The sequence below is a fragment of the Hippoglossus stenolepis genome, chromosome 21 (genome assembly GCF_022539355.2).
Source record: "Hippoglossus stenolepis isolate QCI-W04-F060 chromosome 21, HSTE1.2, whole genome shotgun sequence".
NCBI classification, from domain to species: Eukaryota; Metazoa; Chordata; class Actinopteri; order Pleuronectiformes; family Pleuronectidae; genus Hippoglossus; species Hippoglossus stenolepis.
Window position 1 is genome coordinate 741,192 of NC_061503.1, and position 27,139 is coordinate 768,330.

Below are 27,139 nucleotides of genomic sequence, written 5' to 3' on the forward strand. Positions count from 1 at the left end.
GGCGACTAATCTATGAGTGAGTAAATAAATGAATCTATAAAAGTACATTATAGGGTATAATTTTAGTAACCACATCAACCCAGTCATTACCAGCAGAATTGGGCCGGGTCTACTTGAATGAGTGCTACTGTGCTGTGGACCCTCTTGGCTGGAACTCAGACCATGGTTGGTGGTTGGCAACCTCATGTTGGATCTAGGTGGTCCTTCCCAAATGAGTTGTCAGTTGTCTAGCAACACAGTTCTGCCAGCTGTCCAAGCTTTTCAAGGTTGAGACTACATCTGCAGGCTCCTATCTCAGGCACTGGATCTCAGTGCAGGCGGGCAGTGGGCGTATTTCTGATGTGTAGGTGTCGGAACCAGAGCTGCTTAATACATTTCTATGCTTGAAAATGCTTGAAAAGGTTGGAGTTGGTCATATAACAATCAGTCTCCGAAAGTATTTGAACAAAGCCAAACTGAAGTTCATGTGTTCAAGCAGAGCAAGAGAAAAATAAATCAATGATCTTCTGTCTGTCTGTCTGTCTCACGGTTTATGTTGTAGGAGGTCAGACGGGTCCCTCGGGGTGGTTATCGGACTGAACGGGTGAGTTATCAAAACCAAAGAGCTGATCATGTACTTCAGGAAGCAGGTACCCCTTCTGTAGCCTATCACCATCAAGGAGACTGAGGTGGAGTTGTCTGATAGTCTTAAGTTTCTTGGTCTTTACATGTCTGAGAACCTGAGCTGGGCCAAAAGCACAGCATCTTGCCTTCATCAAGCTGCTGAATAAGGCCGGACATCAGACGTCAGCCCCTTACCCAGGCCTACAACCCTAACCCTAACCCAAACTCAAAAGGCTGTGGAAAAAGACTAAACTGCATGCCCACTATTTGTATATGAAACACCTCCTAATAAAATTGCAAGCGCAAGATATTTCTCCAATCTAATCACTAGTAATCACCATAATACCAGATTCCTTTTAAAAACCGTCAATAGATTTATAAACCCTGCTCCTTCTGCCTTTCTAGCCACTTCACATACTGACTGTCTTTAAGCAAAAAATCCATGACATTAGATCCAACATTGCAACAGCCACCACCATCATCCCAAATATCGCAGAGTATCCTGCCCGTCCCATTCTACTTAGCAACTTTCAGGAAAGTTTTACTTCCTGATTTCATCGACACTGTGTTGCACATGCGCACGTCCTCAAGCCCTCTCGACATCCTACCCACATCACGCCTAAAAGAAGTAATCAGCACTTTTGGCCCTAGCCTTCTTAGAATTATTAATTGCTCCCTTTCTTGTCGCCAAGTCCCCGATTATTTTAAGAAAGTTACCATTCAGCCTTCATTGAAAGAGCCAAATCTTAACAAATCACTCCCACAAAATTATAGGCCCTTTTAAAAAAAACATTCATATACAAAATTCTTGAAAAGGTGGTTCTGACCCAACTGCTAGATGTGTGTGAGAATAGTAACATTTTCGACAAATTCCAGTCAGGGCTCTTTAAACGACACAGTACGGAGACCACTCTCCTTATTCACCAATGATTATCAATGATTTACTAATGTCTGCCGATGCTGGTGATTGCACGGTATTACTGCTCCTTGACCTCAGTGACACCAGGGATTTGACACCATTGATCATAACATTCTGATCAATAGCTAACTGCCCTTAGATCAGTGGTCACCAGCCTTTTCGAGCCCAAGATCACTTTTTAATTCCAAACTTAAGCCGAGATCTACCATTACATTACATTTCATTTAGGTGACACTTTTATCCAAAGTGACTTACAATAAGTGCATCAACCATGAGGAACAAACCCAGAACAACAAGAATCAAGAAAGTACAATTTCTTCAAAAAAAAGCCAAACTACAAAGTGCTATAAGTAAGTGCCATTTAAGTGCTACTAAATTGTTAGTTTAAACTTTTATTCAAGGTATAGTCGGAAGAGGTGTGTTTTTAGTTTGCGGCGGAAGATGTGTAGACTTTCTGTCCTGATGTCAATGTGGAGCTCATTCCACCATTTAGGAGCCAGGACAGCAAACAGTCATGATTTTGTTGATATCTTCCAAAAAACCCACTTAGGAGGGTCATACTTATTATTTTTTGCAATTTCTGTTAAAGGTTGAATGTACAAGAAATAAATATACACAAAGAAAGACAGTTGTGCAAATTTTTCTATTCAATGCACAATATTCAAATTAATATCAATTCATATTTACAATGCAAAATATGTAGCTTCTCAGTTCCACAACATGTTCTGCAGAGGAGCTGCTACTGCAGCACAATTTTTTTACATATAGGCTTTGATTTGAATATGGCCACAAATAGGATTATTTCCTTGTATGAAAGAAGTCCCTTGTACTCAAATAAATACCAGTACTACACAGTATGAAGCCGTGCATCTTCCGCTCCAGCAAATATTTCACAATAAAAACCCTTTTTAAACAACAGAAACGCTCGAGTGCTTTTATTTTGAAAAGGCATACAGAAAGTGTTGCAACCATTTGTTTGTGACATAAATTCATCAGATAAACATACAAAATTAGTTGAAAGATCATATTCTCTGTTTATTCTGCTGTGAACCACAATGTTAATCTCTCTATGACACAAACGTATTTACAACACTTCCCGAACCCGTTTCAAAGTAAAAGCACTCCAGCGTTTCACCTTCTGAATCCACTCATTTGTTCCAACGGGGCTTTGTTTGTTATCGACAGACCGAAAGATGCGCATCTTCATACCGTAGAGTCCTGACATTTACTTTAGTACATGAACCAACTTGTTCTTGAAGGAAATGCAGGAGATAAACCTGCAGCTCCGCCGCCAGTAGCGGACACACAGCGCGTGTGAAAAACAGACAACCGACACACAGCTGATCTGCGGCGCGACGACAGCCAGTGAGTCCAGAGAGTTGGGGGATCGACAGTGAAGACTGCGAGATCGACCGGTAGATCGCGATCGACGGGTTGGCGACCACTGCCTTAGATGGTTCAAGTCATATCTCTCAGATAGACAAATCTCCATTTCCATTCGAAATAACACCTCATCCTTGTGCCACAAGGTTCCATTCTTGGCCCCATCCTATTTTCGATCTACATGCTCCCTTTAGGAAACTTCATCAGCCATTTAATGGGATATCAGATCATTACTATGCTGATGACACCCAAATATACTTGTCCTTCAAGCCAGGCAAAGTCAGCCGCGTGAGTGGCCTATCCGCCATTAAGGAATGGATGTCACTTAACTTCCTTCAGTAAAATTCAAATAAAACTGAAATAAGATAGCAGGCAGACCCCTATCATTTCTCGGTCCCATGGCAGCCAATTTTAAAACAACAGCTAAATATGTAGGTGTCACATTCGATTCTCATCTTAACTTCAAAACACATGTTAATCAAATCATTAAATTCTGCCACCTCCATCTACGAAACATTTCTAAAATCAAATCGGTTCTATCTCTTCCTGACCTAGAAAAGTTAATGCATGCCTTTGTTTTCTCCCGCCTGGATCTTTGCAACACCCTGTATACATGCCTCAGCCACACCATATTAACTCGTTTGCAGCTTGTTCAAAACACTGCTGCTCGTATTTGAACAAAAACAAACCGTAGGGCTCATATCACGTCCATTCACTGGTTACCAGTTAAATTCAGGATTGATTTTAAGATTCTTTTAAAAACTTTTAAAGCTCAACATGGGCTGGCCCCCACATACATTTCGCAGCTCTTGACTCCCTATAATCCCGGTCGTAACCTGAGATCAGCCAGCCTGTCCCTATTGGCTGTCCCTAGGTCAAGGCTGGCTACTTAAGTTGACTGGGCTTTCTCTGTCATGGCCCCGAGGCTCTGGAACTCCCTGCCTGATGAGATTAGGCTCGCCAATTCATTACAGATTTTTAAATCACTGCTCAAAACGTATTTTTACAGGAAAGCATTTCTAACATGCGACTGAATTATTTTCATTACAACAAGTCTCCACAGTCGCCAAAGTGCCTGCTCATTGTGGGAACTTTTTGGCTTTCTCTACAAACTTAAGGTCTCAACCTTATTATGTTATGATTTGGCTCTTAAATTGGACTGAACAGAATATCTTTTATTACAATCGATTCTTCATTTTGGACTCTTGTGTGAAGCACTTTGTAACCTAGTTTAGATAAGTGCTATACATATAAAGTTATTATTATTATTATTATATTACAGAGAACGCATTGAGAGCATTCTAACCAGTTGCATCACTGTGTGGTTCAGGAACACCACCCAGAGAAAATCACTGGATCTCCCTCTACAAACAGCACTGTGGGAGAAAAGCTTAGCGCATACTCAGTGACCAACACCACCAAGCTTAATCTCTGTTCAAGAACTCCAGGTTTATCCTGAGACCCCACCAGCCTGTAAGCATCATCACCCACAAGGCACAGTTCCACAACAACTTTTCCCCTGCCACTGTTAGACTAGATTAGATATATCTATCTCTACTGAGCACATTGTACACATGAATAGAAAGGATTCTTCTTCTTCTAAGAAATAAATGAAGATCAAGCTGTCTTTCTGCTCCTTTTGATGCCATTCTGGTCTGTATGTACTATGTTCTTGTGACCACATCACTGCTCTGACTTATTCCTGTATTGCTCTGGGTCCTGCTAATGCAAATCTAGCAGGAGCAGGGGGTTTCAACTTCTAAAAATAAACTGCAGATACTGTGGTTGAGGTAGCAGCACTATAGGATCCTCACCTGCACACATCTATCTGCACATATGCAAATGTCTCTCATAGATGATGAGATGGGAAATGGCTGAAAGGGGATAGCAGAATTTGCAGGTTATCAAGGAAGATGGATTTTTGGCTAAAAGTAATGCTGTCCAAAACATTCCTTCAAGTCTTGTCCTCATGAAGATTAGGTAAAGGACAGGAAATTATATGTGGTTCTTATCATTTTCCCTCGGCTTCAAGAAACACCTATCTGTACGATGCAGTGCAGTTCAAAACCACCACAACGTTCTATAAAATTATCACACCGCATAAGGTGTTATGAGGCTGTAGATTTGCACACAGTGACATTTTTAGTTATTACCTAAACATAAAGACACTCTTTGAACCAGTACAAATCTAAGTAGATGGGAAATACATTGAATTGTTTGCACTTTCCGTGACCCCAACCAGCAGACATATTGTGCATGTTTTACTTGAATGAATAGGTCTGATAATTGATAGGGTGCGCTAAAATGAATATGCAGGAGACACATGGCAACGGGTTGTTGATTTTAACTGAGGTCTGGAGGAGAGATCTATACTTATTTCCCCCAATCCCTCATGACAGACCTATGGAATGAAAATGCAATCAATGTTTCTCTGTAAATGTACATTGTAAAGGCAAGAGTGTGATTGCAATGATTTGTTTTACCCAATTCAATTTATGAGAAAACGGGGACAAATATTTGATCCTCCTTCTGATGGGGATTGCAATAAAAAATAAGCAGCCATAGGAAAGAGACTTGAAGATTTAAAAAAGGAATGGGCAGACTAATAGGAGTAGTAGATGGCTGCAGGGAGGGAGAAATGAGATTATGAACAAGGAGAAAAATTTGAAGATCATCTTCTACATTGTGGAAACAGAAAGAATGCATAGGTAAGAATGTAAATAATGTTAATACAGAGTATGAAGGTCAAATAAAGGATTTATTCAAAAATAATTTTGAGAGCTAGTTTGTTTCTCTGATGATGTCCCATTACCTTACTTCTGTTCTACACTGTTGTCTTCTTCACAACCTTCTCTCCTTTTCTATTTAATGGCTCCCCTATCTGCCATCTCCTGTTGTATCTCTCTCTGTCTCTGCTCTGAAGTTTATTTCCAATCTTTCCACCAGCACTGGCTTAAACCAAATCCCCTCCTTATACATTCTTATACATTATTCATTCCACTCCAAGATTCCTTTTTGTTTGATGCCACAAACTATTTTATTTATATTCCTCTCTTCTTGTCAAATTTGTTTATTCTCCTCTAAGTAAAGGGAAGGCAACATGGGTCTCGAGAGCAAATATAAGTTGTGCAGGTACACTGTGTGTTTCTATAGAGGGAAACCTAAGGAAAGGTAGTGGAAGTTTACATGTATGTAGGAAGGAAAGAAAGGAGGAAGGGAGGACTGAATGAAGGAAGGAAGGAAGGAAGGAAGGAAGGAAGGAAGGAAGGAAGGAAGGAAGGAAGGAATTAGTCTCAGTCAAATCTGATACACAGATTGCTGGAATCAGTAAGACACAACTTCTGGTGAAATGGTATGAAATATGATATACGAGGGTTGAATGAAAAATTTGTGGCCCAAGGTAGAAGGAGAAGTTTTACAGCTCTTCCTATATGTGCAGTTGCACACTTTGAGTGAATATGCAGAATGTTTGAAGTTAGTGGAACTGTTTCTGGCAATCAACAATTGGTGAATTTGACCATACATGAAATTTGTGCATGCATGGGGGGTGGTGAGTGGGGGCATGTAGAGGCATATCTACTGTTCTGAGGCACCCAGCTCTTCCACCCAGGGTTCATGCCAAGGCCACACTGGCTGCGCTACAGTTCACACAAAGAGAGAGAGAGAGATAGAGAGAGAGAGACTATGCCCATCACCCGAAGGTCTTTATGTTAACTTTTCATATAACTACAGCCTTTCTGAGGTTTCTGGTATGACTACGGTATTTCCTTGTATAAAAGTAGTCCCATGTACTCAAGCCGTGCATTTTCCACCTCTGCAAGTATTTCACAATAAAAACGGGTACAGGAAGTCTTGCAAACATTTCTGTTTGTGACATATTCAACTGATGAACATTAAAACTGCTGAAAGATCATTTTCACTGTCTATTTTGCTGTGAACCGCGCGCACACTCAAATCTCTAGAAGAGCAGTGCGGCTTCTGCAGCTGAGCCCCTGGCAGTGTGGCCGTTCAACATGGCTGCTGAAATGATAAGCAAACTGAGCATATCTTGAATGAGCTTATTCAATTCCATTTATTTCTACATCCAATTGTGATATTAAATCGAAGTTTATACTAATCCAAACATTGGTGCAAGATTTTGTTATTTTTTGCATGGCCTAAAGGTCTTAAAAATGGTTTTGTGAAATTAAAATGGTACTTGAAACCAAGGAGGATGTTTATCCAGCCACACCAAACCCAGTTCTCACTAACTTTTCACCAGGCCTATTATCTGTGCCAAATTAAGTCAGTTTTGAGCATCCTAAGGCCCTCATAATGAAGTTTCTGAAGAATGACGATAATGGTAAATGGTCTGTATTTATAAGGTGCTTTTCTTGTCTAGATGACCACTCAAAGTGCTTTAAATTACAGTTCTGTCATTCACCCATTCTCACACACATTCACACAGTGCATCTTCAGTATGTGCAGCACTTTCTCTATCACACATCACTCACACACTGCCAGGACAGCTGTCAATGGCAAATTTGGGGTTCAGGGTTTTGCCCAAAGACATGTTGGTACACGGAATGGAGGAGCTGGGGATTGAACCACTAACCTTCTTCTCTAGTTTTCAAAGTTGAATGTCAATTATTCTTTCGTTCCAACTGCTCAAATCAAGACAAAATATGGTTTAATGTGTTTTGTTTGATAATTTTTTCTCTTTTTGGTTCCTTTATTGACTGTGGACTCTGCAGGCAGAAGATGAAGCCCTCATCCAAGGATCCATTGAGGCCACCACAGTGGGCGTATCAAACATGATGCCACCAGTAAACCAGAGAACACTGGGATTGTTCTCGAAGGCTGGATGGTATTGTATGATCTGGACATCGTTGCATTAGCTGCTGAAATGTTATTTCGACAAATGTAGGCTTTGATCCTAAACTACCCTCCTGAACTGAGAAACTCTTTTGAGATGTCCCAGCAAGTTGTGATGGAGCTAGAAGGTAACATGCTCTCTAAGAAGGCCAGAGTACTCAAAAACAGAATGAGTGATGCCATGGAAATCTTTGCTTTCATTGCATTTTTGCACATTTACTGTAAAATATTGTAACACTGCATGTATAATAGTATGTATTCATTCATACATACATGCACTGTTACAATATTTTACAGTAAATGTGCAAAGAATTAAGGGAACACCTAATCATCACAGTATAACACAAGTCAGTTAAACTTCAGGGATCAATCTGTCCATTTAGGAAGCACAAGTAATGGAGAATTAATTTCAACGGCTTTGGTGCAAATGAAAGTTACAACAGGTACGATGGAGAGGCAAAAGCAAGACAACCCCCAAAAAGGGAATGGTTTTGCAAGTGGTTGCCACAGAGAATTGCTCTCTCTTCATCCTTCCTGACTGATTCTTCTCTAGTTTTGTATTCTGCTAGTGTCCTTGTCCTTACTGGTAGCATGAGGCGGTACCTGCAGCCCAATCAGGTTGCACAGGTAGTCCAGCTCCTCCAGGAGGACACATCTATACGTACGATCGCAAGAAGGTTTGCTGTGTCTCCCAGCACTCTCTCAAGAGCATGGAGGAGACACCAGAAGACCAGCTGTTACATGAGGACAGCTGGACAGGGCTGTAGAAGGACATCAACCCAGCAGCAGGAACGGGATCTGCTCCTGTTTGCAAGGAGGAACAGGAGGAGCACTGCCAGAGACCTACAAAGTGACCTCCAGCAGGCTCCTGGTGTGTATGTTTCTGACCAAACAGTCAGAAACAGACTCCATTAGGGTGGCATGAGGGCCCCACTTCTTCTAGTGGGACCTGTGCTCACAGCCCAGCACCGTGCAGCTCGATTGGCATTTGCCCGAGAACACCAGAATTGGCGGCTCGCCACTGGCGCCCCGTCCTCTTCACAGATGAGTGAAGGTTCAAACTGAGCCCATGTGATAGGTGTGTAAGAGTCTGGAGACGCCATGGTGAACTGCCTGTAACATCATCCAGCATGACCGGTTCGGCGGTGGGTCAGTGTTAGTATGGGAGGCATATCCTTAGAGCCTCCATGTCATAGCCAACTTAACATAGCCAAATTAGCACCACATACAGGAGGTGTTGAGAACAAAATTGGCTGGTGCGTATGTCCCATGATTCCGGTGGTGATTTTGCGCACGCTTTTAATTTGTGCGGAGAGTAATAAAATGTCTCTGCACATTAGTGAATGAGGCCCAGTCTAAAATAGCTGTGGCAACTTTCCGTTTGCATTTTTCAAAGAGATGTTTTATTTCTCCCATCTCGATCGTTGTCCACAGTACCTCTGTGCTGACACTTTGAAACAGCAAACAGGGGAAGCAATAAAAGGCATTACTTACATCACATCCGGTTAGCCAACCCTTTTTCTCATAACAAGAGTGGGAGAAGCCTCGGGTGTTAGCTCATCCTCATCACTTGCCGGCTGCTGAATCTCTAATTTGGGTCGATCCAGACCAAGCTCCTTTATCCTCTTTTTTTCTTGTGAAATGGTGTTTTTTTAAAGAGATTACCAGATTTGCTGCAGTTCCACGTGAAGTTGCCATAGCAGAGAGCTGCCTCCCGTGGAAAATCTGGAACATCCAATTAAAGAGCAGCCTCAGGTCCCGTGATTGCCAAACGTTCAAGAACTTTCATTTGGCCGGCGCCCTCCACAAGCTGCTGCTGCTTTACAGTACAATTTTTTTGCATTTCACCCATTCACACCCATTCATGTATTGCATCTATGGGCAGCACTTTTTTTCCGATGAGACCAGGGGCAATTAGGGGTTCAGTATCTTGCCCAAGGACACTTCGCCATGTGAAGTGGGGAAGACTGGAATCGCTCCGCCGTCCTTCTGGTTTACCCCCTGAGCCACAGATGCTCTGGGTCCCCTTACTGGGGAAGGTCAAGCGCATTTGTCAAGAGGTTGTCCAGGAGACCCACCATGTCAGTGCCTTGTTATTTCCAGCCTGGTGTTTTTTTGTCAGCCCTGGGCCTGGACGAAAGGAGCAAGAAGCAAGCAGCTTGTCGGATGGGGGACGAGGCAGAATGAGCTTCCTGCTGGATATGGAGTAGGCGGGAGGAAGGAAGCAGGAAGCCAAGAGCAGTGATTTGGCCACCATTGCTGGCCCACCAACTAGAGAGTGTTGTGGTTGAGGGTCGAGACACTCAATGATGGTTGGGTACCACCTGATGACATCTGCTCCTGAACATGGAACAGAACATGGAGAATATCCCTTGTATGTTCTAACACACTAATTAATGCCCACCAGTTGATGTTTTGGATGTTGTTGACATGACCAACAGCGGATGTTAGGGGAATGTCTTCAGTTGTGTACCTTAGCATCTTCAGGTGTTTCTGCCTTTTAATTACAAGACGCCTCTAAGGCAGGCCCACCACAGGTTGATCAGACCTGGGTGCATGTCCCTAGCATATTGGGGCCCAGTTGGGATCTTTCCTCCTGATCCAGAGCCATTCAGCTGCAGCTTTCTGCAGTGTGAGATGTTTCTTTTATGGTCTGGCGCAGGGCTTGTCCATGGACCCCCAGAAGTACTCACCTGTCTGGTTTATTAGCCGACAGGTATGTGTGTGATGTGATTAACACTGTATAATATTACCTTTATATGTAGAGCATCTTTCAATCATAAAATTATCATAAAAATTATTCTGTTAAATTTGAAAGATGTGACATCACAGTTTTCTCTGAATTTAATCCTGCAGTTAAATTAAAATATGTACAGGTGATTCAACAGGTTCCCCCACATTCCGACAGTTATATTTTTTGCCTCCACCTTTGAATTAGATTTCTTTTTTATTTCAGGCACTGCTCTTTCTATCATACTCACTCTCACTCACTGTATTATCCGCAGCAGCAGCAGTGTATCAGTGTATTTTCTTTATTAATAAAATCACTGCTGTGGCCACCAAACAATCTGTCTTTCTTCCCCTCCACCTCACTAACATCTCCTCGGTGTTGGTGTCTGAAAGTTGCTCTTCTTCTTTTCATCGCTTGATGCCATGACTCACCGTGGAAACCATTGGTCAACGGGAAAATGTTATATTTATGAGGTGCTTTGCATTGACCATTTATGGTTGAATGTGGGCGTGTAGAGGGCGGGATATAAGGCACATTCACGTACGCACATTACCAGGTGGACTTTAATTTATAAACTGAACATTGCGTTCAGGTGTGCGTGTGCTCATAGCATCATCCAAGGCTTTTTATAGGTTTCTCAAATAATAATAATAATTGTTATTATTATTATCATGAAATACATGAGTCCACTGGTTGCTTAGACCCCTCACCATGCCATCAATGTTGATAGGAGGTGAAGCTGTGCATCGTATAGGAAATGAAAAAGCAAGTAAGGAAAGCCAAGAAAGAAAAAACAAATTGACTTGATTAATTTATGCTTACCTGTGTTGCAGTGGATTTTTATCAATAATAGTGAGGAATTTATGCAGAAAAATGTATAACTTACAGCAAGTAAGCCCCTGAAGGGCTTTAGAAGCTGGGCTGGCAAACCATGCCTAGGCAGAAGCTCATAATCTGGTCGAATTTGAACACAACTTGCTTGAGCCGGTAAGTCACAGCTGAGAAGAGGAACGCCTGCGCCTGGCAAGTGATTCTACACTGCCACCAGAAGAGTTAGGAGTGATCTTGTGCAACAGATCAGCGCTAGATTTAAACCTCAACCAAATGAACGTGGTCAAAGTCAGACATTATGAAATAACGCAGGGTGAGTAGAATGTAGGCTATACACCAAGGCCGTAGTCATGGAGTGAACATTGGGAGGGGACCAAAATCTCACAACTCAGCATTAACACACAAATTCATTTTTATGTATTTTGAGTGCTTGGTATAATATAATATATGTTTATGTATGTTTTATATAACTTTATATATTCATTTTTTCACATTTTTTAAATACAAGTATATCAAATTATATAAAACATACATAAATATGTAAAATATTGAGATATAAATTAGTGCTGTCAAAGCTAACACTATAGTAACGAGTTAACCCAAATTCATTTTAACGCCACACATTTTTTTGACGGCAATTAGCGCACGCACGTTCTGTGATTATGAACCTCGGCCCGCACTGTAGTTTGTGAAATCAGCAATGGAGCAGTAACATGTGGATGGCAAGCAGAAACAAGCCTCAAATTGAAAAATATATATATTTTTTTATTGGCAAGTTCAGCTTCAAAGCCAAGCCAGATGGATCTATCGACAAGACCAAAGTTATATGCATTTACTGTCGATGTGAAATGAGTTACCACCGGAGTACGTCGAGTCTTAAATACCACTTGCTGGCCAAGCAAACAGCTGATGCAGAGAGCTCTACTGCCCCTCGCCAAAGGCAGACCAGGCTGGATAGTTTGCAACGGAGAGGCATGGACAACTCCACAAGCAACAGACTTTCAACAGTGATAGCTAACTGCGGCGGCCCGCCCGCAGCGATCGCGACGAGCAGCTAAAATATGCTGGACCAGTTGTGTTTGGATGTCTGTGAATGCTCGAAAAAAGAAGAGCAAAGCCACAAGCAACACTCGTATTAAAATAGGATGTATCCGCCGCTGTATTTGTTGTTGTGCTTAAAGTTAGCACTAGCACCAGCCCGGAACTGGAACCTGGTTCGCGTTGGTGGAAAAGGGATATTGGACAAATCGCATGCAGAGCTGCCAGAAACAGTATATGAGCTGCACTACACCCTAATTCCTTAATCGTTCAAAGTTTCATAGTGACTATTTCGGATGGTGGTGCTTTTTTGCTTGTCGTCATAGCATAACAGTTTTATTATTATTATTCATCGGCCAGTTTACAATTCAGTTTATTTTGGGGGGACAACTTGACCATATTTAAACATTGGGGGGACGTGCCCAGTGTCTATTATGACTACTGCCCTGCTATACACAGTGAATCACTGAAATTACAGCTAACAATGACAGAGACGAGAACAGATTTAATGTTTGGCAGCAATGATATGATTGGCTGATTGAAATCATGAAAAATCAGCTGGAACAGTCAGCTGATTAAAAGAGGTGGGGAGACTGAGACAGACTAGTGAATGAATGGGTCATAGAGAGTCATACTGATGGAACTTATGCGATTGAATTAATTATGGAACGGAGAACAGCAGTGAATTACACGGTATCCATTTGTTTTCATTGTTGTGCTGGAAATATTTAGGTCATATTTTCCTCAGAGACGCCTGGTTGAAATTCCAAAGTTGACAGCAACATCTCGGTGCAAGTTTGTCACTGCTTGTCTTGTTTTTTTTCTTTAGTTTATGAGGTAATTCTTCAGTAAATGAGTGCAAGACTAAGTAATGTCTCCAAAAGTGGACATGTGTGTGTGTATGTGTGTGTGTCCAGGTCATGGTAACTTCAGGAGTTGTGCAAGTGTATATAGGCAACCACTAACCAACAACACAATTGCCGGTGGGGGTTTCAATGACCTGCTGGTTTAACCTACAGAGGTTAAATACCTGAAACCTCCTACTAGTCAGTTAGATCTGAAGAAGCCTCTTGGATAAGGGGTGAAACATTTCCAAGAAACACGAGCAAGTCCACTTGCCAATGTACGCTTGTACAACACCTGAAGATGCGCGTGAATTCAGTGTGTTAAAGACCTCTCTTATTCCACAATAAATAAACCTGTAGCCTTTGCCTCATCTTCATCTTACCGCTCAGGCTTCGCTTTAAATCAGGAGAGCTTAAAAATAGAATGAGAGAGACATAGTGTAAAAGAGGATACAGAGAGAGTGGAGAAGGATAGGCTATACATCAGCCACAGAGGGAGACGGAATAACGGTAAGAGTGAGAAAGAGGAAAAGCCAGAGGAGAAAAACAAACAAAATGAAATAAGTCTTCTGGAGAGACATGCCCCCTCACCTGCTCTTGCTCCTTGCTTCTGATAAATCTTACACTATCGCAGGCCTACAGGCTCTAGCTATGGCTTATTCTTATCAGGCCTGACATACTCAATCTCCCCAAGATTAGCTCCCCAAGCACCTTCATACACACATACAAGAAATAGTGGGTTCAGGCACTGCTCAAACACATACAAAAGCATAGAACTATTTTGTTCTATAAATACGTATCACTGATCTGGATGAATAACTGGCAGGCTCCACGAGCTCTAAGAGCACTTGCACAGGGAGTTGAGCAGCAGTTCCGGGCAGAGTGCTGCCTTGGGTAGAGTCAGGGGCAGAGATGATAAGGTATGTCACAAGACCCCAAATGTGAATGGATTAGAGTTGCGAGAATGATGGGAGCTTTAAGGGAAATGATAATTGAAAGATGGAATGAACCACACTGCTCTCTCACCGGCCTATGGTGGAGTTTGTTGTGTGAGTATCCATATTGGCTGTGTGTGGATGGCAGGAAGTCGATTTTTTTAGTTCTGCTCATCGTCTGACCAGGTGAGACTTCATAGACATTGTTTGGTTGTGTAATATGAATATGTATTCCTGCAGCTTTTATCACAAAGCAAATTTAGGGGACTCATGAAGGGCAATAGATTAATTATTATACATACATTAACCTAGTACAGTCATGTTCCAATACTTAGTCATTGTACTTACTGAACTTTTTTTTCTCCACCAAAATGTCACTATGAAATAAAATAAACATATTTTCCATATTCATTCTAGACTATAGTGGAAGTGGCAATGCCTGTCACGTGCCACCAATGTCACCAATAATAAGGCACTTATTTACAGACTATATTTAACCAGATGACCAGTGTCAATATATAGGAACACCAATGAAACTGTTTATTTCAAATTCACCCAAACTATGTTTAACTTTTGCTCCTGTGTTGGACTTTGTATTCCAACGAACCAACATGATGTGTGGGATTTCCTTATTGCTGAATCATCATCCACCTGTTTACAAATTTTGCATTAAAATCAATACAATTAAGCAGATACTATTACGCCCTATGAGACGAAATGTGATTTTTGAATATGGGCTATACAAATAAATCTGATCGATTGATGGATTGCGAAAATATTCCTTTTCTCCTATTCCATGAGCCATCTACCTGATGTCATCACATTCAACGTAGGCTTCAACATGGACCTTTTGTTAACAGATCCACCACACATCAATATATCGGTGCACATATTTGGTACGGTTTTAAGGCAGGTAAGGAGCACAGGCTGCGTTTTAAGGAATGTTAAATGCAACAATATTTCCAACAAAGTTTTAACAGAACCGAAAGCCAACATACCTGTCACTGTATGCAGCTGCAGCGGTACCAGTTGGCTGTGCATACCTGTAAGCTGCATATCCTCCCTGAGAAGAGATGGGGGGATTTATTGTCACATCAAATTAGAAACACACAATTGAAGCCAAAATGAAGCTGCAATCACAACCGTAAACAAGTAAAGCAGTGGGAAAGATACTCAGTTCCACGTTATTTTGATGATTAACCACAATGACAAGTATAAATATTTTATTAGATATATTTGGATTTTGACTTACATATATTTCTGCCCCATAAAAGCCATCCTGGTAGACCACACTGTTGATAAAGGATATGAAACATTAAAAATGTTTTCATCGAAATAAAATTAAATGAAAGGGTCGAATTTTTTAACTAAAGAGTCACAACTGGATATTCTGTCTGTAAGTAGGGACAGCTGACTTCCACATGATTCTGTGCAAACCTCTGTAACTGTCTGTGCACATAAAGCATCCAACACATACACACAAAATGTTCTAGCACATATGCAGCCAGCATCTCCACCTGTTGTTACTGTTCTTGTGGGTTTGATCACTGAACCTTGCCTCTCAACTCCAAGACGGTACACTGGGGAATGGGCAAAATTTGCTTATATCATCTACTTTCAAGTGACTCTGGGAGACTGTAGTATGAAGGAGCCGATATTCAATCTGCTCTTCTCTTAATTCGTTCATGATGAGTTAAAGAAAGTCTTCCATCACGCCACTCCCAGTAGCGCTAGTAGGAGGGCCGAATCTGTTAGAGGCAAATAGGTTGCAGACTACTTCATATTCCTATTTTGTGTTGTGTGTGTGTATGATACCTATTATCATGAAGTCTGCAGCCAGATGCAGGGTGTAGATAGATCGGAACTTGCCGTTACCACATTACCGTCATCCACATGCCTTTCCTGCTCCACCATGCTCACCAATGGTTTTATAATGATTTAGCCAACTAAGATCATCACTAGCCCCTACTTAAGATCTGAACAAACTTCTGAATGCACGCCAAAAAATAACACACAATGGAGACAACAGATGTCACAGCCATGTGATGTAGGGGTTGCACTGGTGGTGGTCAGATGTCCCATGCCACACCTACCTGTATACATGTATGTAATCTCATATGCTCTTATATGTCACATCAAAATACTACACCTTACAGTTGGATCAATATCTAGGAGTACATATACCTTTTTTTGTTATTTCTCAGCTCATCACACACAGTTCATAAAGGAGCCATGTTATCTCTGTTAATGCTGAGTCATCGATCTTCTGCCCACGCTGCCAGAGAATTTGGCACAAATTCAGCAGCGATTCCTTTGGCCTGTAGGTGTTTCCAGTAGCACACCAAACATGACATGCACTAGACTTACAACATGTATCTGTATGCACACTAGTGGAGTAAAATCCAGGGCTCACTAGCAAGTGGGATGGCATAGACACAGCACGTTCGTCATCCATTTAGGGTTTGGACTTGGAGCCAGTGCCCGAACCTGTAGAGGCCAGTGCCCCTTACATCCATTTTGCACCACCATATGCCATCACACAGCAATATATATTGACACACGTTTCCATTGTGTTTCTTCTAATCAATGTAAAAAAATATTGTAATTTTGTTGATGTGTTCAGTTACACGCTGCATCTATTGCACTTCTGTGCATCCTGGGAGAGGGATCCCTCACATGTGGCTCTCTGAGGTTTTTGGTAGTTTTTCCTGACTCTTGTTGAGGGTTAAGCACAGAGCATGTTAAACCCTATGAGACAAATTGTAATTAGGGAATATGGGCTAATAAAATTTGATTGATTGATTCACTTCACCTTTGCTAAAATAGCAGGATGCTGATTACAGAGCACTATTAGTGTACAGGGAGCCTGCAATTGGCATGCTAACTGCAGTGATGTCCACCAATGCTGTTGCCGAGAAATTGACAGTACATCCAACCAGCTTCCCAACTGCAGACCATATGTAGCCAGGCCAGCCCAGGGCCGCCACATCCTGGGTCTTCACCTGAGAGATCATTTGAGATCAGCCACCCAGAGAGCTGAACAGTTAGTTTGCACAAACGCAGAAAACCCCCCAAAACAACAACAATACCCCATGTTAAACTATAGTGCCAAATTAAAGTATTTCTTCAAGATAAACAGCACATTATAGAGTGGCCTTGATTGTAACCGTTCCAAGGCACATCTGTGCAATAATCATGCTCTATAATCAGCATCTTTTCATATGTCACACCTGTCAGGTGGATGGATTATCTTGGCAAAGGTGAGGTGCTCACTAACACGAATTTGAACAAAGTTGAGGACAAAATCTGAGAGAAAAAAGCCTTTTGTTTGCACAGAGGAAATCTTACATCCTTTACTTCAATTCATGAAAAAGGAGCCATAACAAAAATGTATTTATTTTACCAGCAAACAGTTAATGACAAATGACAAATTAACATTCTCACATTATTCTTCTCTCAGCTTTTGGCCTTTACTCTCTGTCTTCATCTGCATTTTTCTTCTTTTACATCTATTCTTATTCTCTCTCAGTCTTCCCCTTCATTTTCACAAGGTCTCTCGCTCTCTCTGAAGCAGGCCCATTAGAGTCTATAGCAGTCCATTCAAAGCCGAAAAAAGATTGACACATTCAAAAAAAATAGACAAATTTGGCGGGAGCAATATCAGTTAGTTTTTATGTTTTCAGTATTACTATGAATTTGATTTGTGCAGTTGTGTGTTTTAAGTTGTGGAGACCTGTCATACAGTTTGGATTATGTGTGTTTGGATGTGTGTATGTTGTGTGTGTTAGCAGGCACTCACGCTCCATAGGCAGGGATAGGTGGAGGAGGAGGTGCAGCTCGGAATGCATTGTAGACAGCACGACCCCTCCCTCTCAAATGAGCCCCCCTATAGGCCATGGCTGCTCCTGTACTGGGGTATGGAAAGCCTGTCACTGAGAGAAAGACATCAACACACATACCCACCCACACACACACACACACACACACACACACAGACACACACACACGCACACTAGTTTGAAGGACATGATAGCTTTTGGACTGTAGGTTTTTTTTGCTGTCATGAAAAGACAAAACCAACCAAGTATAAAAAGGAAAGGGGTTATTCAGTTATTTATTAAAACAGTTGGATACTGGATTTAAAACTCCTAAACAGGAGGAGCTTAAATTACATCAAAAACAACATATCAGCAACATTCCAAATTTCTATACCAACCTTTAAAAACTAGATTGTAGACCTGGTATAACTACAATAAACCCATTTAAAACAAATATATAGATCTCCTTAAGTTATCTGAACTTCATGCAAATATTTTAAATAGACCCACCACATTAGATTACTTTGCGCAACCACTTCAAGCCAGGTCAAATAACGAAGCACCTGATCAGATGGTTAACCCACTGGATTTTAACACTTTTGGACAACAATATCACCCCTATTTATTAAGATGATAAGAGACGTTTATACATTTTCAAACATCCCACTACACAGGAACTCTGATCTCATCCCTCTACTCCTCAAAACTAACAAGGACCCTACTCTGTTCACCCTCTGTCACTCATTAATCAGTAAAGCTCTATCCATGAGACTGGAGAAAGGAATCATCATCTTAATTCCTATTCAACATAATCAATATATCCAACAAACAAACACATACATCATATCTTTAGATGCAGAGAAAGCACTTGGCCATGTAAACTGGACCTTTTCATTTATAATATTAGAGCAATTTGGTTTTGGAGTCACTCATTAAATTAAAATCTTTTTCAATCCACCAATGGTGTCAATAATCGCCTATGGAATAATATCACAACAGCTCACACTAAATCGCTGCACTGCAAGGACGTCCACTCTCCCCCTGCTATTCACACTATTTATTGAAGTCATAGCTACCCCCATTTGCCAAGACTCAGAAAACACTGGACTCACCAGTGCCAATACAACCCATAAGGTTAGTTTATATGCCAATGATATATTATTATTTGTATTCATTCAAAAGCCATCCACCTGCAGAGTTCAAACTTGTATAAAAGATTCTCCTCCATGTTTGATTATTCTATTAATTGGTCCAAATCCACCATCCTCCCATTAAATCAGTACCAATGGAACACTACAACTGAAAACTAAACTTCAACACCCCAATTGGTAACATCCGATATCTCGGTGTGGATATATTTCTGCCAACCGCCACCTCAACATCTCCCCGATCCTTAAATCCAGCCAAGATCATTTACCTTTAAATTTGACTTCAACAACAATTAAAAAGCATAACTGCTTGAAGAACACAGTCATCACAACAACTCTGAAAGCATGGTGGAATATCAATAAGATCATTAAACAAACACTTTCACAGTGTAAATTCACTCCATTTTAGAAAAATTCACACTGTAATTTCAGAGGCTGGATTTTTCTAAAAGCAGGATATCACTCACTTACAACGCTTGTTTGAAAACAATGCCATATAAACCTTTCACAACTTAACCCGGAAGTACAACCTCACTCAGGAATACTTTCTAGAATATCAACAACTCAAAAATGCACTCAAGAAAGAGACTGATATCACAAATAACTTCCAACCACTCCCACTTGTAAAACAACTACCGTCAATACAACAGCCAGGAAACAACTGACAACTGCTTTGCAAACCAACCCCAAATTTAAGGAGCAATGTAATAACTGTCATTATAAAACCCTGGGTCACAGCATCCTACTTTCCCCTTCCCTTTGCCTCTTAGGAGACCACACACAAACACAAAAACGCCATGCTTATTACCTTGACCATAGGCAAAAAGACCATTCGCTCATTGGTAAATACAGCTGCAAAATAAATATATCACAATAGCTTGATCTCACTGGACCTGCTGAATTGCCGGGGTATTGATCATCTGGCCCCTTTGTTCTTCACTCTTGACTCAGCTTTGATTCAAGTTTATTTTTCTCTTTTCTTCTTTCTCTTGCACATAATTTACAAAATCACTCAATAAAATAATATTAATTTAAACATAGAAAAAACACACACACACACTGCTTTGTTATTCCATTCTGTTAACTGGCCTGTTTTCACTATTTTTGTGTTCCCTGTATTGCTCTATCAATGTCATGTCTCTGGTTTTATGAAGCTAAATGAAAAAACAATTTCCATCTAAATTCAGACCATTCTTGCCTTCCTTGATCCAATTGAAAGTGGAGGTAGTTAATCCTCCCCAAGACCCCTGCCCCATCTCCTGCTTCGGTACTTCTGACTGTGAGATCTTCTCAGCATTTTATAAACTAGAAATAGGGCGCCGTCTCCGAGAAGGTTAATTGACCCACACGGTGACATTATATCATTGATGTGCAAGTGCTGATGAGCGATAGAAAAAAGATTGTGTCAATGCAGCATTTTCTTATGGTGAATGCTCTCCAGGCCTTGGTGTTTGCCCATATCACCAATATCTAAATCTGCTACTGCACTAAAGCCATAACCAACCCAACCCATGTTTTTTTCAGTCATTGAGCCATTGAAATGCAAGTAATGCAGGGTTTACTGGGTGTTGAGTGAATCTGTCGGGGACAGAAAATGAATACAAATAAACCCCTGGCCAGAAATGTCAGCATGTACATGCTCTACTGTATAGTCATATAAACCTTTACATTTAATCTGCAGTCACACTAAAATCAAATCGGAAATTGTAGAATTAAATGAAGTGGGTAGTCACCAAGAGGTGGTTGAGGTGGATGTAATTGTTAAACCAGAGACTTGGTTCTGCATCCAGGGTTACACATATAAGCAAGAAAGAAATGCCTTGTCCATTTTACTGATATGTTCAATATCAATATATTTTGTTGGTTAAATTTGGTTCATCATCATTCATTTTTAAATTATGAAAAAAAGTGATACGTTGAAACTGCATAACATTCTCTGCTGATTCTGACAAAATCTGACTCTACATTCAAAGGATAGTTCACCCCAAAATAAAAATTCACTCATTATCTACTCACCATGAACATAAATGCGGCTCCAGGTAGGAGGATAGCAGCGGACATTTAGGCTAACACATGGGGTAAATGATGCCATTTTGAGTCTAATATGAATGTGGGGGCTTACGGACACTTGGATGACACTGCAGGAGCAGTATCACAATAGTGTCAGTGGATCATGACGATGGATTGTGGATTATGGTGGCATCTGATTGTGGTGGTGGATCCTCATCGTGGTGACAGCTGATAGTGGACTATTATTTCCAACAAGACTACTTGATATACAATATGTCTACTCAGATACTTGAACATTATAGACAATAACTCCTCAATTCATTTACTTTCCATTATGTTACAAACTGTTTAACTAATCAATGTTGTTAATACTCTTTCTAATACTATTGCACTTCTGTCCGTCCTGGGAGAGGGATCCCTCACATGTGGCTCTCTCTGAGGTTTCTACCTTCTTTTTCACCTGTTTATAGGGTTTCTTTTGGGTGGTTTTTCCTTACTCTTGTTGAGGGTTAAGGGCAGAGGTTGTCGCACCTTGTTAAAGCCCTATGAGACAAATTGTGATTCGTGAATATGGGCTATACAAATAGAATTTGATTGAGTGACTGATTGAACCACCACCAGTGTCTAGACCCCGGGGGGAATTCCTGTACTACGTTCTTTTTCACCCCCATCTAATCCCGATGGCATCACATAGGGGTCTAAAATGCCAAAAGACTATAACATTAACATCACTTTCTGTGCGCATGTCAATAAATACTGTTAAAACGTTGAACCGAAGTTGCTCCTGATTGAAATAGCGTTTTTCTTGTCCTGAGGACCACTTAAAGTGATTTACAGTACAGTTTTACATTCACCCACACATTCATACAGTGCATCTATGTGTAGATCTTTCTTCTTTTTTTTCTTTTCTTTTGGCATTTGAGTTTTGAATGTGTCACTTCATTAATTACAATCAATATGCACTTTATATTGTTATTTCCTCTTATTATCCTGTTTGAACGCAATACATTATTTATTTATATACATATATTTTTAATTTTATTTATGAAATGGTGATAACAGAAAGTGACGTACAAGATAGACAAGAAAAACAGATATATGTACATAATGAAAAGACAGACATAACATAATGCAGTTAAAGTTATGTGTATGATAATGTAGTGATGAAATAAGGGTTTCTGGTGTTGGGACCTAGTATTTGTGAAGAATAGTTAGGCCCACATGTGTAGCCAAAGCCTGCATGTCTTCTTTGTTCTTGAGAAGGAGAGCCTCCAGAACTCAGTCTCCCAGGGTGCTTCAACTTCACACCCAGGTGTTAAAACTGCCCCTGGACACAACTTTCAACCACTATTGGTCACTGTGAGCCCCATGACCCATGAGGTCACCAGGCCTATAAAAGCCCAGTTCCCCCTCTTTTCTCTCTCTTTCTACTCACTTCTCCAGGAGGAGAGGTGGGTATTGCTTTTTTCTACTGCCTGAAGCAGACTTGTAAAACCTTCCATAAGGCAGCGACGCGAGAGGCTGCCTAAGAACATCAGCACGAATTGGCCACGAGACACGGTCTGAGCAGCAGATGCACAACAACAGTATCCACAACCAGCAAGTCCACTTCACTGGACTTCAAACAGCACATCAGAAAGGACCTTTTTCCCCTTTTCATGAACTGGTAACATAACTGGGCTTATTAATTACACTAGGCTATGTACAGGACTGATGACTTCTATTCATGTGATGTTTATAAGTTTGATTTGTGTTGTTGTGATATTTGGTAATACGTTATTTGAAAGTTAATGTTAGTTATGTTATGCTCTTTACAGACGTTCTTTGCATGTAACTAACTACTGTCTCTAACCTGGCACCAACACCTCACACACACATCTCCCCAAACTTAACACATACACGTGACCTCAACCACATGACTGCACCATTCCATGTGTTCTTTTGTCTTCATAGTGACCAGCCACCATTTTGAAGAATACAATCACACACACGCATACACACATGCGCATCTGTATATCGTAAGTCCACCTTTAGTTCGTTTGTGTTCATACTTTTATTATCTTCATAATAAATGTTTTTCTTTAACAAATGTTGTCTTCATTAATGTTGCATAAGTGTGAATTTTGCCAACCTCTACACTGTCAAGAACTCCATATCCTTCAACCTGCTAGGTATTGATGTGGTAATTTTGGTTAAAGTTATTAATTTAATTATTAACCAGAGTTCCAATTTTGTAGTTAGTACTTAAGAGTTCCAAATTTGTAGATAGTACTTAGAGACTTAATCAATAAATTGGCTATCTTTTCCCTTCCTTTGAAGGGTGGTGCCCCGAGGTAGCTTTATTGTCAATTAAAGTTATCATTTAATATGAATATTTTCAATATTCATATTAAATATTTTTCTGATAGCCAAATTTATTGGTGTCACGCTTAAGGTATAATAATATCAACACTGGAGTAGAGATGAAATAGGGTGTGTGTGTGTAGCTCTTTCTTTATGAGGAGGGTCTATTTGGGGTTCAGTATCTTGCCCAAGGACACTTCAGCATGCGAACTGGGGAAGACTAGGATCGAACTGCTGCCCTTCTGGTTCGAGGACGACTGCTCTAACCCCGCCCTAATTTGTGTTATCAAGCAAAGCTGATCTATTTAATATAATATAAATAGATATACAATGTAACAAAAGTATAACATCACAAATATCTCTATCGGGCTAGGCATGGACTTGCGTTTCGGAGGGAAAGATTTTTACAGCTACCATGTTCTTTTGCTAACTAGGCAGGTGGCCGTATACAAAAATGTAACTAGGAAACATACTGGGGTACCCATGGTTTTGAATTATCTGCAATAATTTCCCACCCCATACATAACCTCTCTTGTGAGTTATAGTGGAGCCCCCTCCCACCTTGCCACAGCATAAGCAGTGCTTTACCACCTCTTCCTTTTTCCTTCCATATGCTTCTACAATAGTTATCTGGGCCATTAAATCATTGGTCGATGAAGGGAATGTTTTTTATTTTTGTATTAATCCAATAATGAATTTTAAGATGATAATTGCAATGACATTACTACACCAGTGGGGGGGAAGCATTGGACTGTACTGTACTTGATTCTGAGAGGAGAGAAGACTCTCTTGAGACTGCAAGTTTTAACACAACAAATCTTATAAGTCACCTGAAAGGTCGTCACTACAGCAAAGCTGTTTGGAAGCCACCACAGCAGCGAGCATTTAGGAAAAAAAAGAAGAAATGGAGAAATGGACAGCGAATGTTTCCATTCAAAAGCCACTTGAAAACCGTCATGAGACAGCAAAAAGGCTGAAGCAATCGTAGAGCCTTTGATGACCAACCTTTTTCTGTGGTGGAAGACTGGGGTTTGTCAACTAATAAACCACCAGTACATTTCAGAGGTATTAGATGTCTTCAGGGGTCCAAACCAAAACCTACGACCCGAGAACCAACACATGACCTGTATGGGTTGAGATCCTTGCTTTATAGTTATTTTTGTCCCAATCTATTATCGCAGGTCCCGGGTGTGTTTAAGATTATTTCTGTGTAATAACCAAGTGGAGCTGAGAAGTCCCGGCCCCGGCCATGTCAGACAGCACTGATGAAAGTCCTGTGTTTGTGTGCAACACAATTCAAAGCCGAAAACAAGTTACATTTGCCACCCTTCAGGGTGACAATAATCCGATTTCTAATCTGAAATCATGAGTATATTAAGTAGATTAAGTTATGCCAGAGGAGTATCAGAAGACCTGGTTGTATTTTACAAAAGGATTATATGCATCCCAAACAGGCATGGGTTAGGGAAGGCTGCTAATGTTACATTTGGTCAGACAGAGTTTGGTTTTAACAACTTGTGAATTCACATTAACTTGTCGAAGCAATTAGATGTGAAATCAGTGCTGATCGGGTCTGTGTCTCCCGGTCAGGTTCGGGTCCAGCTTTTCTTGGTTCTGCACTGGTCTGGGTCCCAGCTTTCAAATGTTAGAGGGATCCAGGTCAGGTTCCTGGTCTTTTCTTGTTCAGGCACAGATTTTTAGACCTCACACACTTTTATAGTCTGATTGATACAAACGTGACATAATTTAACCCCGGACATATGGACCTCTGACATTAGTTCCGTGAATATGTTTAGTTTAACAGTTTAGTGGCTGGATGAAGACTTTAACATGAGAAAGGCAGAACTGCTCACACTGTGCACAAAGCTCTGGGTCACATAAAGTGACGGTTTGTTCCAAATTTTAAGACATTCCCTTAAGATGTCATGTTCAAGAAAAACATAAACATAGTTTGTAGGGCCATTGTGATTTTAACCTTTGACCTTTGCCTTCCAAAATCAAATTAGACAATTTGTCAGTCCAAGTGAATGTTTGTGCCAAATGTAATGATATTACCTTTGGGCTTTCCTGATCAAATTCACACCAACATGGGCCTTAGTGAAGAGGTGGTGCTTGAGGAGTTTTTTGAAAATGTTGAGTGATTCAGCGTTGCGTAGTTCAGCAGGTAGAGAGTTCCAGAGGGTGGGGGTTGCGACACAGAAAGCTCTGTCTCCAAAAGTTCGTAATTTGGTGTTGGGGAGGGAGAGCAAACCTAAGTTTGAGGACCGTAACCTTCTGAGTGGAGTGTAGGGTTGGAGGAGGTCGGCTAAATATGGTAGGGCTAGAGCATGGAGGGATTTGTAGTTGATGCAGCCATGAGCCAGTGGAGATGAATGCTGGTCGGCGTGATGTGCTGCCAGGGCTTAGTACGGGTGAGAACCCAGGCTGCGGAGTTCTGTACATGCTGGCGTTCATGCCTAAGTAAAACGAACTGCTGACGAGCTTTCTTGACCGTGGTGTCTGTTTGAAGTGTCCAGGAGAGGTCCTCCGTGATGTGCACGCCGAGGAACCTTAAGCTGCTGACCCTCTCAATTTCAGCATCGCCGATGTGGATAGGGGGATGTCTACCTCCCTGCTGTTTTTTGTAATCCACAATCATCTCCTTCGATTTATAGACATTGAGAGATAGGTTGTTTTCCTTGCACCAGCTTGTCAGTGACCTCGTCTCTGTAGGCCATCTCGTCGTCGTTTGTGATGAGGCCCAGGATGGTCGTGTCGTCGGTGAACTTAATGATGGTGTTGGAGCTGTGCTTGGCTGTGCAGTCATTGGTCAATAGGAAATACAGGGGGGGACTGAGCACACAGCCCTGAGGTTCGCCCATGTTGAGGATCAGCTGGGAGGAGATGTGACTGCCAATTCTCACCACCTGGGGCCTGCCTGTCAGGAAGTCATATATCTAACTGCAAATGGAGGTCTCCAGACCAAGATCAATGAGCTTTGAGATGAGTTTTGAGGAAATAATGGTGCTCAACGCTGAGCTGTATCAACATAGAGCATTCTCACATATGTATTCCCTGAAGAAGTAGTCCAGGTGGCTGAGCGCTGTGTGGGTTGCCAAGGCGATGGCGACGTCTGTGGACCTGTTCGATCTGTAGGCAAACAATAACAATAATGGATGCCTTGAAGGGGGTGGGGGACCGCGGACTGTCTCAGAGAGAGGCTGAAGATGTTGGTGAACACCTGCCAGTTGATCAGCGCACACCCTGAGCGCACAGCATGGGATGCCATCCCTTCCCCGGGGCTTTGCGGGGGTTGACCGTTTTGAAGGACCGTCTTTCAAAATAATGAAAATGGCCTTAGGGTAAGAGTTTTCCAGTCCATTTATAATCCAATACAGCTCCTCCAGAGCTAAAGATTTATCCACTTGAGGATGGTTGTAAACAGCTGTGAGATGTCTGAGCTGAACTCTCTGGGGAGGTAGAAGGGTCGAACTTTGATGGTCAGCAGCTCCGGAACGGAAGAGCAGTGCGTTCTTAAAACACTGACATCCATGGCCCACAAAGACTTAACCTTGAAGCACACACCCCCACCTCTAGACTTGCCTGAGTTCTTCGTTCTGTCGTGCCGGTCGATGGAGTAACCTGACGGAGTGACGGTACAGTCAGGTACACTGGTCTCCAGCCATGTCTCTGATATGAAAC

General features: G+C 41.3%; 1 protein-coding gene across 6 annotated transcripts in view; it reads right to left on the reverse strand.

The window, feature by feature from the left end:
• Positions 1-27,139, reverse strand: part of rbfox3a (RNA binding fox-1 homolog 3a) — a 488,647-nt gene that overhangs the window by 16,681 nt on the left and 444,827 nt on the right. For all 6 annotated transcript variants that reach the window (XM_035146628.2, XM_035146626.2, XM_035146627.2 and 3 more), the window contains 3 exons: positions 17,939-18,071; positions 15,392-15,431; positions 15,138-15,202 (listed from right to left, as the gene is read on the reverse strand). In XM_035146628.2, the coding sequence (XP_035002519.1) occupies positions 15,138-15,202; positions 15,392-15,431; positions 17,939-18,071 (238 nt within the window). The remainder of the gene's footprint in view (positions 1-15,137; positions 15,203-15,391; positions 15,432-17,938; positions 18,072-27,139) is intronic.